Source organism: Dipteris shenzhenensis, chromosome 28 (genome assembly GCF_047967505.1).
Source record: "Dipteris shenzhenensis isolate YYH24624 ecotype China chromosome 28, Dip_SZ_1.0, whole genome shotgun sequence".
NCBI classification, from domain to species: Eukaryota; Viridiplantae; Streptophyta; class Polypodiopsida; order Gleicheniales; family Dipteridaceae; genus Dipteris; species Dipteris shenzhenensis.
The window spans coordinates 28846109-28858954 of record NC_141623.1 but is presented as its reverse complement, the minus strand read 5'-3'; the positions used below and the strand labels follow the sequence as shown (position 1 = coordinate 28858954).

The 12846-nt window shown below is 43.7% G+C and overlaps 1 protein-coding gene and 1 pseudogene across 1 annotated transcript; both read left to right on the top strand.

Annotated features, from left to right (window-relative positions):
- Positions 1-4176: 4176 nt before the first annotated feature.
- On the top strand, positions 4177-5515 carry LOC147883417 (pentatricopeptide repeat-containing protein At2g33680-like). The gene is made up of 2 exons (XM_087399487.1): positions 4177-4708; positions 4794-5515. Exons 1-2 carry the CDS (start codon positions 4177-4179, stop codon positions 5513-5515), a joined length of 1254 nt encoding a protein of 417 aa, XP_087255613.1.
- Positions 5516-5708: 193 nt separating this feature from the next.
- Positions 5709-6311, top strand: LOC147883416 (pentatricopeptide repeat-containing protein At3g49170, chloroplastic pseudogene; annotated as a pseudogene).
- Positions 6312-12846: the final 6535 nt, after the last annotated feature.

Genomic DNA, 12846 nt, shown 5'->3' with positions numbered 1-12846 from the left:
ACACATGCCACCAATGTAAAGTCACATTGGTTGACTATTTTCTGGCATTGGTTCCTACACATATACATCAGCCCTATACAGCCTCTTAGCTACGCTCGACACTTAGTTACCATCGTTTTCTTACAAGCTTGATCCTTGGCACATCTCGATTGTTCTCACATGACTTGGTTCAAATTTGATAGTTCAGCATAATCCCCGAGCGGCAATTTGAGCATAAGCCCCCCAATAGTAGCTCTCATACAATGTTCTCATGGGTAGACACTCTCATCGGTACATGGGTAAGCCTCTTGGATAGCCTCCAGCATGGAATTATGCACATCACATAGTTGATGATACACCAATCATGCCTCCGAACGAGATCCGTGAGTGGAAAGAGAACCTTCTTCGACCATTCATTGCCACAGGGTATGTACCAGTTTATGATGCCGGCCGACATTGGTCTCAAGAGATCGGACACAGATGTTCCACATGCTAGCATGGATCAGCCCACAGTTTCTGATCATGCACATTTGATAGTAAGCCCTCAGCATGAGGCACACTTCTTGGTAAGCCTTCAGCATGAGGCACATTCGGCCAGTAAGCCCTCAACACGAGGCATACTTGATGGTAAGTCCTCAGTACGAGGTAGTCCCATTGACATTAGCACAAATTGATTCTTATGATGCACAGCCATAATCTTTATGTATGGATCCAACTCCATTTATTGTCACATCAGATGCAGATACTCAATAAGAGTTTACCATTGATCATGCACTTATTCAGAAAGTAAGTCTTCAGTACGAGGCACTCACATCTCTAGCCGCATGCGGAGATACATGCCACAGTGCATTCAGCTCTTTAGGTGATTCCATTCTAGCATCCATCACTGATGCTTTCACCTCTGACACAGAGCATACCTTGGGCTCAGTTCCCTTTAGCAATACAGATTAGCACGTTAGTCTTCGAGACATTCTAGCATCATCTCAGTCATGTCACATTGCACCACCCTTGGATCCCACCTCTTTTGATCACCAGATCATTCCTAAGCGTGAGGATACCTATGCATCAGTGCAGTCATGCCATAGTGCAGTAGACATCATCAGGTTTAGCCATAGCGCAACCTGGGGAGACTCAGTGTTTCAGCATGCACTTATGGTTGTATATATAGTCCATACTTGATGTAGCTCAGTGGTTGGATCCACGACTTCAAATCAGTCCCTACATCAGCATTCGGCACCTCATATGCCTCAGGAACATCCTATGCATTTTCAGTGATATTCCAGGCTTCTACACGTTTATACTATCAGCTCCACCTTGAGCCTTTGACAAATGCTACATCCCATTCAGACAGATGCTTAGCCATGCACACATCAAATGACCTTTAGCTCATGACAGTTGGGCATACAAGTTTGACAGGTTGCCATACCTTGTCATTTGTATACGCCTATTCTTCAGCAGAGCAGTGTATCTTACTTGCATCTTTGGCCCCAGATTTTCAGCCCTGGATGCCCACACTGACTATGTGGTCTTCTTTGACCCCGCATCATTCGGACAGAGATTACACTCTGCAGCATCCCTCACACATTGTTGTTAGTTCTTTTGGGTTGGTGACTTTCTCGTATGTCACAACCTACCAGGTCACATCTCCATCGCTACATCGACTAGCTTCACATCCGGATGCCTCTTCTTCAAAGCAGTTGCATAGTCCACAGAGACTTATGACATGTTCAGTGCGTAGCCATACACACTGTTCATGCAGTCATCTTTTGATCGACCCGTCTTTGATCCAAGTGGACTTTACTTTCTACACATTCCCTTCCTCTTCCCTTCGGCCTATCTTCTCGGTTTTATTCCCAAAGGCAAAGGATGACCCACAACTTAAGAGGGGAAAATTATCCACGTTATGCACAGGATCGTAAGTTGTACTCATTGTACATGCTTTCGCTACGCAGTCACTGTGCTCACATACACACATACTACTCTGATTTCTTTTCAGTTTTATTTTCAATTTTGGATGCTATCATATGCACCAAATGAAATGCACAAACAGGTCTTGTACATGCACTCTCTACTTACCCAGTGCAATTTAAGAGGGGGTGTTGAGGATGGTGTAAATTGCACCATACCTCTAGGGCATTAGGGGCAAACCCTAATTCTAACCCGAAGGGGTTCTTATGTATATCTTCATGTTCATGTTCAATACAACTAGTGGACAAGTAGCTATATCGTGTGCACTCACTTCCACTATCATGGCCCTATGTTGCGTGCTCATACCATTTGGCAATGCAGGAACGAGGAAACTTTTGAGAGAAGTATTGTGGTGCAAACTGGCCTTTGCTCCTTGAGGATAACATCTATTGTTGCATGTTTTTTGGATGGGTTGAGAGGTAAGGAATCTCTTGTCATGGGCAAGAGAAGTATTGTGGTGCGAATTGGGCTTTGCTCGTTGAGGATAACATTTCTTGTTGCATAGTTTTTTGATGACTTGAGAGTTAAGTAAGCTTTTGTCATGGGCAAGAAGTTGGAAACTTAGCCGAGCTTTATTACCTAAGGTCTATAATGATATACATAGATAAATAAGTCTAGACTTAGAGTCATTTGACATGGGAGGGGAAAAGGATAGAAAAGTGTAAATCTTGTTTTTACATGGCCTTTTTCCCTTTTCCCTTTCTTAGACATTGATATCTTGAAACATCCCCTGTTTTAAGGAATAATCATCTAGATTGTGAAGATTGCAATTCTGCCAAAGTTGGGAGTTGTGTGAGGATTGATCCTCACTATTCAATCCCTCAACCTTTTTCTCAAGATTATTAACCTACTGTTGAGGCACATTTCTTCTACAAGAAATGTGGCATGCATGCCTCAAATCCTGTGCCATCCCCTTTCTTGCTTACTCACGAGTCGCCTTACCTGCATTTTACTCATTGATCTTGCTGATGTGCCACATATTCTAGATCCTCAATGTTGGTGTCTTCCTTGCTCTCCATTTCTAGGCTAGAAATGGCTCGTAATGATGACCCTTATCTGGATGTAGTAAGAGTTGCTTGGTTGTAGGCACTCAACCTTCCAGGTCATTTTTGCTTCGAAAATTCTAGGAACCTTGCCATAGGGTTTCTTCCAAGTGAGGACAGACGTGGATCCGCTATGGGAGCCATTTGAGTGTGATATGGGCCTGCAGATGGAAGCCATTTGAGCCAGATGTGGGTTCATACATCTCATATGTGTGCCCATCTCTCCGAAAACAGGCCCCGCTTTCTTTTTTCGTTGGATAATCTGGACTCCATTGGAGATGTTGACCCTCCTTCTCAAAGGGGCATTGAGTGATATGGCAAAATCCCATTCGAGCTTGTAAAATGTTCGACAGAGTCTATCTGGCACTTCCCCCTCTGCCCAAGTAGGCTGAACCAATTACATTCGTAGGTGGGCTACAACGGCCAAGAGCCCTCTAATGGACCTATTTTTGACATGCGAGTGATATGGCTAAATCCCATTCAAGCTGGTCCATGTCCGAGGGAGTCTGGCCCCCTTATCCCTCAACCGCTACAATGGCACTCCATATAAGACCTTTTCTATAGTAAGATAATCAAAAGACCCTCCCCCGAGATAGACTGGCGGGCTACAACAGCCAATAGCCTTCTAACGGACCTGTTTCTGAACGTCATGTCCACCGATTCTGAACATCACAAAGTAGTGGCAATCCTCGAGAAAGGAGGGTTTCGCTGCCACGTGTCTCAACCTAGCTTAAGCATGGAAGCCAGCATTGTTGGAGGGAAAGTGCCTTGGGAGCACTTTCTCGGGAGGGAAGCCCGAGGAAAGTGGTGAGCAGTTGGCAGGCCGCGAGCTACATTTCCCGGCGGCTTTCCAACCGGGAAAGTGCAAGCAAGGCACTTTCAATCATCGAGGTCCGTTGGGAGGGGGTAAATCGTAGTAAAACGGCATTTGAGCTTTAAAGTCCACATTGGTAGAGACTGTGTGGTCAGACCACGTGGTGTCAGATGGCATGGCACGTTGGGTCTGACATGTGACAGTTTGTGCCACATGGTGAAAGGTAATTTTGTCCCGCATCATGTTCCGCGCTTGGAATAGCTGATGTGGAGGTTGCTTGTTGAGTTTTAAATTGATGTTACCATGCGCGGGTGGACGTTAACCTTCAATTTGATCTAGAAGGGTAGTTGATGGGACGGTGGAGATGCACCCATGATCCAAATCTCCTTTACCATTCTCAGAAAGGTGTCTTTCCTTTCTCCACGATTGTTTGACACTTGTGGAGCTGTGAAGCATGGATTATCCTCTGTTGCCGGCACCCATCACATGCATTTGCCTTCGTGGAACTTTTACGTAAGAGAGTATGCTCGGCAGGGCCAGTGCCAAGCTGGGCTTGAAGTTTTTGACCAGATGCTTCTGCAAGGAACGATCCCAAACAAAGCAACATATGTCTGCGTTTTGTCTGCCTACAACTGTCACACAGAACTGCCTCAAGGCAAGCAGATGCACGCTCGCATCGTAGACAGCGCCCTGGATTCCGATGTTGTGGTTGGGACTGCCCTTGTCCATATGTACGGAAGATGTGGCTCTATTGTGGAAGCACGGAGGGCATTCGACGGTTTACCTGAGCGAAACGTAATTTCGTGGACCGTGATGATTGCAGCATACGCTCGGCAAAGCAGAACCAGGGAAACCTTTCAACTCTTTAGCCAAATGCGGCAGGAGGGAATAATTCCCCACCTTTGTAAGTGCTGCATGTGCCAGAGATGTAGCCCTATTTTAAGGCAAGCAAATACATGCCTGCATCTTGCATAGTGGACTGGATGTAGACATTGTGGTCAGTACAGCTCTTGTCAACATGTATGGCAAATCTGGCAGCCCAAAGGATGCTAGGAGGGTCTTTGATAAAATGTCTGTGCGGAATGTGGTCTCTTGGACTGCCATGATTGCAGTCTATGCCCAGCATGGCCAGGGCGAAAATGCCCTATACCTCTTTAAACAGATGGTTCAGGAAGGGGTCACACCTAATAAGGTTACCTTGATCACGATTCTTACTGCATCTGCGAACCAGGCCTCCCTAGCTGAAGGCAAACGGATGCATGCCTGCATGTCGGAGAGTGAATTCGAGTCTGACATCGTTGTGGGAACTGCACTGGTGAGTATGTATGGAAAGTTTGGCAGCCTGGACGATGCTCGGAACTTATTTGACAAAATGCCTTACAAGAGTGTGGTTTGCTGGAATGCGTTAATTGGGTCCTATATAGGTCATGGAAAGCTCCAGCTCTTCAGCCAAATGCAGTGTGAAGGAATTATGCCAACTAGTGCAACGTTTATGAGCCTCCTGGGTGCGTGTGCAAGCCATGCAGCTCTAGCTGAGGATGAGCAGATGCATGCCCACATCCTCGGTGGCAAGTTTGAATTAGATGGTGGTGTTGAGAATGCTCTAGTCAGCATGTATGGCAAATGTAGAAGTCTGAAGGGTGCTATGAGGGTATTCGATGGTATCTTGGAGCAGAATGTAGTCTCGTGGAATGCTATGATTGCAGTATAGGCAGAACACAAGCAAGATAAAAAGGCCCTGCAACTGTTTGACAGAATGCAGCATGAAGGAATTGTGCCAGACAAGGCCACCTTTATCAGCATTCTTGATGCCTGTACTAGCTGGGCAGCCCTAGATGCAGGCCAACACATTAATGCCTGCATAGTCAATAGAGGACTTGAGTCTGGGGACTTCCCTTGTTAACATGTATGGAAAATGTGGCAGTCTTAAAGAAGCTTGGGAGGTGTTTGTTAAAATGCGGCAGCACAATGTTATCTTATGGACTACCCTAATTGCAGCGTATGCTCAACATGGACAGGGCTCGGAAGCCCTGCAACTCCTCCACCAGATGCAGCATGAAGGAGTAAAACCAAATGAGGTCACCTTTGTTTGTATTCTTGTTGCGTGCAGCCATGCTGGTTCGGTCAACGAGGGTTTGCAATGCTTTGATTCTATGGTACGTGAATATGGGATTGCACCCACTGTTGATCATAATGTTTGCATGATTGACCTACTGAGAAGGTCTGGACAGATGGATGAGGCAGAGTCCTTGCTTAAAGTCATGCCATTTCAAGCTATGATAGTTGCAGTTGTTGCCTTTCTTGGTGCCTGTAGATATCAGGTGGATGTGGTGCGAGGAGAACATGCTGCAAAGCTTGTGCTTGTCCTAGATCCTGAAAATACTGCACCTTATGTTTTGCTATCAAACGTGTATGTTGCAGCTGGAAGCAGGATGATGGAGGCAAAGTGCAATGTTAAAGAGAAACCCGCAAGGTCTTTGATGGCTGAGTCAGGCGCAAGTTTGTGATTTCCCAGACACGAGGTCATCCCATTTGTGCACCAATCAATGAGCTCGTCCATCCAGGGTTTATAATCCACACACATCTGCACAGACTATCCTTTCCCACCACAATCACTGGTGCTTCCCAAGGAATATCACTAGAACAAATATGTCTAGATATTTCCCATCAGGACACAATTGCTTGGCACAAGTGCGTGTTTTGTGTGTTCTCAGGAGTCTTATTGGGGCACACTATTTCAGGGAAGGCATCGTGATAGAAAAGTCAAAGATTAATGCCATTCAGAAAATGAAGGAACCAAGCGCCATCAAGCAGTTTTGACACTATCTGTTGGACAACTCATTCATCTTCTTTGTGTATCACCAAGCCTTGCTATATCTGATCAACAAAACAATCATGAAACCAAGGTTGATAAGATCGTTGTTGTTGCACGAATCCAATTTCCAGATCATTCACGAACTTGGATCGTTTCACTATAGCGCCAACTCTTCGTCTCACATCGGAAGATGAGAAATCCAAAGAAGGAATCATGATTGCTCCTTATGTCGATGTACAAGGACAAGAGCGAAGAAATCAAGGACAAGTGCGAAGAAATCATGCAGTATCTCCCCACAATCACATGCCCCAAAGAACGCGTCTACTTACGAATGGCGAAGGGTAACCCGCAAATCTTGGAAATACACGTTGATCTCTGGCCATCTGTATAGAAAAGGGGGGATATGATCCTCCGAAGATGTGCCTTTCCAATCATCATGGATGAAGTCCATCAAGGAGTGGCAAGAGGTTGCTTTTCCATCGATGCCACAAGAAGAAAAATGCTGGAAGATGTCCCAAAACACTCCAAGAGGTGCTACGCATGCCAATGGGTGGGGAGGTTGCCATTTCCAAGATCACATGCCACTTATGCCCACCTGTCCCATGAGACCCTTTCCAAAAATGTAGATTGGATTTCATTGGTCCACTCAAAGTCCCAACCCATCTAGAGGAGGATAAGTCCCAATATATCTAGAGGACAAGTACATTTGGTGGCAACCGTCTGTCACCAAATGGGCCAAAGTAAAAGCCTTGCAGGACAACACAACAAGATGTCTGCGTTATGAGATCAATATCTACAAATGTGGAAGCGCCATTGAGATCATATTAGACCCAATCAATTCACTTCATCAGCCTTATAACAAAGGAATTCCTTATTAAGCATAAGAAATCGACAACCTACTATCCACAGGCGAATGGTTAAGCCAAAGCCATGAATAAGGTGCTCCAAAGAATTATTCGCAAAAACTATGAACAAACACTGAAATGATTTTGACCACACACTCCACACATGGCATTAAAGGCCATGACAAAGCACGCTCCATATCATGTGGCATATCAAGCAAAGAGCATTCAAAGAAGGCAAGCTCGTGCTATTTACACAATGCTCCGCCAGGAGCAAGGAAGCAACACCTTCTTTGCATATGCATCGGATAGTAACAAATCAAAAAGAGTTTGATAAGGGGCCATCACTTTGGAAGACCTAGAAAGAAACGAATTGCCAAATGAATCAATCTAATGAAGTTTGATGGAAATTTGACCACGAGCACAATTCATCACAATAGCCACAATCAGCCACCACTAGATGGGCACAAGTTTCCAAGGGGTAGTTATTAAATCAGGATTAAGGCCACAAATAAGCATAATCATGCATATGAGGAAGTATCAAATTAGGCCATGGATTCCCAAAAGCAAGAAGCATTAAATGGCCACAACCCCATGTAACAAGTGAATCTCATGATGACGACATCATGATTAAAAAGGGTAGTGAGCTGGGAGTTAACAAGCAGACATGGAAGGGAACCCTACACTTTGCACTACTCTTGGGTCCTCTTTTTCTCATTGAAATGCCTTCAACACACAAAGAGCTCTTGCCTCTATCATGCCCAAGCTTATTATCTCACAAATCTCGCATCGACCCACCCACTAGTAAGTGTGAATGGCAAACATCCCTTCCAAGCTGCCACTAGAGAAAAAAGAAGCACCAATGTTGAAGTAGGCGAGGTCAAAAATCCAAAGAAAATTGACATTGAATGAAGCTTGTTGTTATGCTAGGTGAAAGGGAAATGAAGATCGACAAGGTAAAAGTACTGCCCCTTGAGGATGATGACTCACAAGAGCCAATGGATGCAGAATGTGATAAACCCTTCCTAGACAGAGCCTAGTTGCAAGGCCAAGATTATGTGAAGGATCTAAATGGAAGCAACTTTTTTAGCTTCCTATTCATCTATGCAAGGTGAAGGATTTAAAAGGAAGCAATTTTTTAAGCTCCCTATCCATCTAAAAGACCCTGGACACCTACATGCCTATACAACTGTTGGGGGTGCTCCTCATTGTGGACTTTTCCAATGAAAATTTGTATGCCCTATGAAACCAACAGGTAGAATCTTTCACACAAAATTCACCACTTAATCAATTGGAGAAGAAGAACACAAATCACACCACGAAAGCGATAGCAGACTGGGTACAATCTCCGCCCCCCTAGAGGAGTGGCTCCACTTCCTCATCTAGAGTATTTATGATATTTCATAAAAAGCATAAGGAGCCAAAATTATCCCTCTCTTCCAAAATAAGGGATTTTCTTTACATAGCCTCTTTAGGCCCAAAATTGAATTATGTCCTCTCCAAAATATATTGCTCAAACTTGCAATAATAAAGAAATACGAAATTGGCCCATGGCCATAAAAGATGCAGTGTGCGACACCTCGATTGGTACCCTCACACTAACTCCAATCCTCGCTATGAGCTCCATCACCTGGACTCAAGCTGCCAATTACATTAGTTATGTTATTAACAATCGATTGAACGAATCACTAAATCAACCGATCCCAACATAACCACGCTCAAAGTACAATAATCAAGCACAACACCAATAACACTAGCAACATCAGTATTAACATGGAATCACCCACAATACCGACCATCTAGCATAGCAAAAACACAAGCTAGTCAGGCATCCCCAACTAACCACACAAAGTATCCACTAGGGCCCCCGTCGCGTCCAATGCACTCCTATGGAGTACTTTGCCATAGTCACACTTGAGTAATTTAATGCTTACCCTGGAGCTGGTATCTTACGTTTTTTAGGTTCCTTTGATTCTAGATGCATTAGTTAAACCAGTATATAGATGCACAACATAGCATATGGTTGATGAGTTTGGTGTGCCACAAGGAGCTAGAGCTTACTATATGATTAAGAGGTGCAAGAGTAAACACTGCCAAAAACAATTTCTTTGGTTCATGGAGAGAGTCCTTTTTCTTACCAGTGATGATATGTTAACTATAAACTATTCCATGATATACACAGCAGATTGGGGAACGGTTGGGCTCAAATAATATTCAATACAATTGATGGAGAGACAAAAAGGAAGGACATAAGGAGAGGAGTCACGCAGTCTAGGTTGAGGAAGATATTGAAAATGATTTTTGTCTACACACAAGATCAGAATCCGGATGCCCCACTGATCGCACTAGAAGAGGATTAAAAAAATCTACGCATGCTGCTTACAAAGGTAGAGAGGTAGGAAATGTTGGTAGTAGGGTATAACCCTGAGGAGATTGCACAGTCTTACAAGGTGGCTAAAGTCTTACGAGTGCACTGCCATCTCCACAGAGGCAACCACAGAGGACCCCCTCAAAAAAGAGGATAATTAAGCTGAAATTCAAGAATCTGAGGTTCAAGCAATCTCAGATAGGTTTCCAGGATACAAAACAGGAGAAAGAGGGGCAACCAGGAAACCAGTTGGAGGTGCAGCAAGTGGTGCATGAGTAGCCAATGGGAACCACTATGCAGGGTGCCACCGAGGAGCGAAGAGAAGAAGGGCTTGAGAAAGGTGACTCAAAGGAGGTGAGGGATGCTTTAGCAGTAGAAAAGCTGGAAGGTTCACTGATAAATGGAGGATGCCCATTTCACGAGCAAGTGGGAATGAGCCAAAATCTAAACCGCGAGTAGCTAGGCAATGATAAATATCTATTTGAATTTGTTTCATGATTACCAACTCAAAAGAATATTGTTACATTGAAAGAAAGCTCCAAGCTGGAAAACAAAGAATCATTCACCCAAAAGCATTGAAAGGTGTGTTGTGTATAGGGAAAGATACACTAGATAAAGAATCACTGGCAACAATCTACAAAAATCATTCCATAAAAAGAAAGTTCTTATAATGTCAATAAAAGGAACCAAAGTAGCCATGTTGTTAGTTAAGTGATCCAAACATAACTCCAAAAAACTCCTTTTGCCCAAATACATATGCCGGTGGTTACCGTGCATCCAAAATTGTTTTAGACAAAATGTGTAGGTGGAATACAATTCATCAAGGAATTCCTGAGTTTGCATAGAAACGATGGCATGAAAGTGCTTGGAATAGTTCCATCTTTGTTAATGCTGCTTGGTGCATAAACTTGTGCATAGTTGCATCTAAGTTCAAGGCTTTCAAGAAAACATAATACATGTGTTTTCAAGGAAGATATGTCTTATGCTTTGCTTCCCTTTTTTGGAAATCAGGACATGAGCATTTTGGAAACTCAGACACCGTCACTACATAATGCACTCTCCAGCTGCACGAGACCCCTCAGTGCTGCTAATAGGAAATATGTGAGACTGATTACACATGACAACATCTTCTCTCACAATGGAAGCAACAAGTGTCCTTTCTTTATCCTTTCTTGAAACTCTTTGGTGACCTTTGCATGCCAACGAATACCTTTGCCATTCCAATACTTAGGCTTGAAAGAGTTTGTAGACCCCCTCCAGTGTTGTTGTATCCTTGGATAGTTCTTCTTGAATGGTTCTTTATATGCATATGGTAGTTGCATAAGCGAGGGAAGAATGAATGAATGAAATGCAGTCTGTTTCTCAGGGATTATGAGTCAATGAATCTATTCCATTCTCTATTTATTTCCTATTCTTGTTTCGAGTTATCAATTGTGCAATTCGTAATGTGAAATCCAATGTGAAATCCAATTCTGTTAATGTTGATGAATATGTAACTTGAGATGTTTTCACAGAATTGAGGAGTGTGTGTGGTATGAAATGGAATAGTAATAGGTAGTCTGTTGTGAGCATAGAATACCGTTTTGGGTGTTCCGAATGAACACCAAAACATGGTCTCACAATGGTATTGCATTTGGCATGGTAAGCCACAGAAGTAGCTCCCTTGCATGCATTCAAATCTCCTGACCATAATTACGAGGGATTCTCCCCCTTCTGAGACCAACTCTAGGGAGACGTAGGTTCTCCTAGGGGGTGGTAGATCTGGATGGTGGGCTGAGGTCATAAAAGATCTCTTGAAAAAGGAGGCCACTGTAGAGATAGCTAGTGAACTAGGTGGTCTCTCTTCCAAGGCAAGTGGTCTATCAGAATGATCACTTGTGGGCAATTCTACTCCTAGTTTTGCTCGGTATAAATCCTCTGATGAGCCCATTGTTATCGCTCGAAGTCTCAATTGAGGGTCTGAACTCTGCTAGTGACACTTGGGTTGGTAGGTGTAGATGGTGTCCGTTGTGGCGACTATGGAGGTTTAGATGGTGTGGTTGTTGAACTTGCCTATTTGCTGGGTACATCGTAACCTCTTCCACTCCTCAAATAATGTCAATATGGATCCAGAATGTCAGGCTGGAAGTGTCACAAATCCAACTAGAAAATCTCTTTCAAGGTACTAAATTAGAACTACCTTGGCAGGCAAAGTAGTACTAAATTTTAGTATACAAGTACTACTACTTTGAATTAAAGGTCGCACTAATCCTCAAGGCTAAAGGAGGGATAACTAACACTACTTTGGTCACTGGGGGGTGGAAGCACATTAACCCGCTCAAAAAAGCATGTCCATGGACAATGCTAAGAAGCACAATTGAATAGCATGTTTTGGCTTTGTTTGTAAGTGAGCATAATGTTAACTGGAAGTTACACTTAGCCCATATGTGGGGTGTATCCATCTTTTGAATTTAAATTTCAGTTATAAGTCCCCCCCCCCCCCCCCTCCTCTCTCTCTCTCTCTCTCTCTCTCTCATGCATAGAGGTGCAATCTTGATCCTGCCTGCTCCATCACCAACTCTCTCTCTAATAGAGGTGAAATCTTCCTCCTGCTTCTTCCATCGCCAGAAACTATTTTCCTCCCTTTGACTTACTCTGTTGCTGCTGCAGGTGACATTGCAGTGCCTTGACTTTCTCTTTCTCATACACACTCACCCACAGCTACAAGCTTCCTCCTTCCCGGTCCATTACAAAGAATCCTTGTTGAGTCGGAGTATTCTCTCAACGGACTCTCTCTCTCTCTCCAACGACATGAATCATTTCAAACTACATTGAAGCTACCACAATCTTGTCAAGATCTCCTTAAAATCAAGCTTTCTTGAAGCTTTGGTAAGTATGCTCATGATATGTAGTCACCAAATCATAACTTGAATCTAGCTTTTCTATAAATCTCTTCGACTCTCTTATATTCTGCAACCTTGATGTCTGCGTCTGGAATCTCTAAGCTGATGCAGAAAGTTGTATGGATTCTTGGTTTA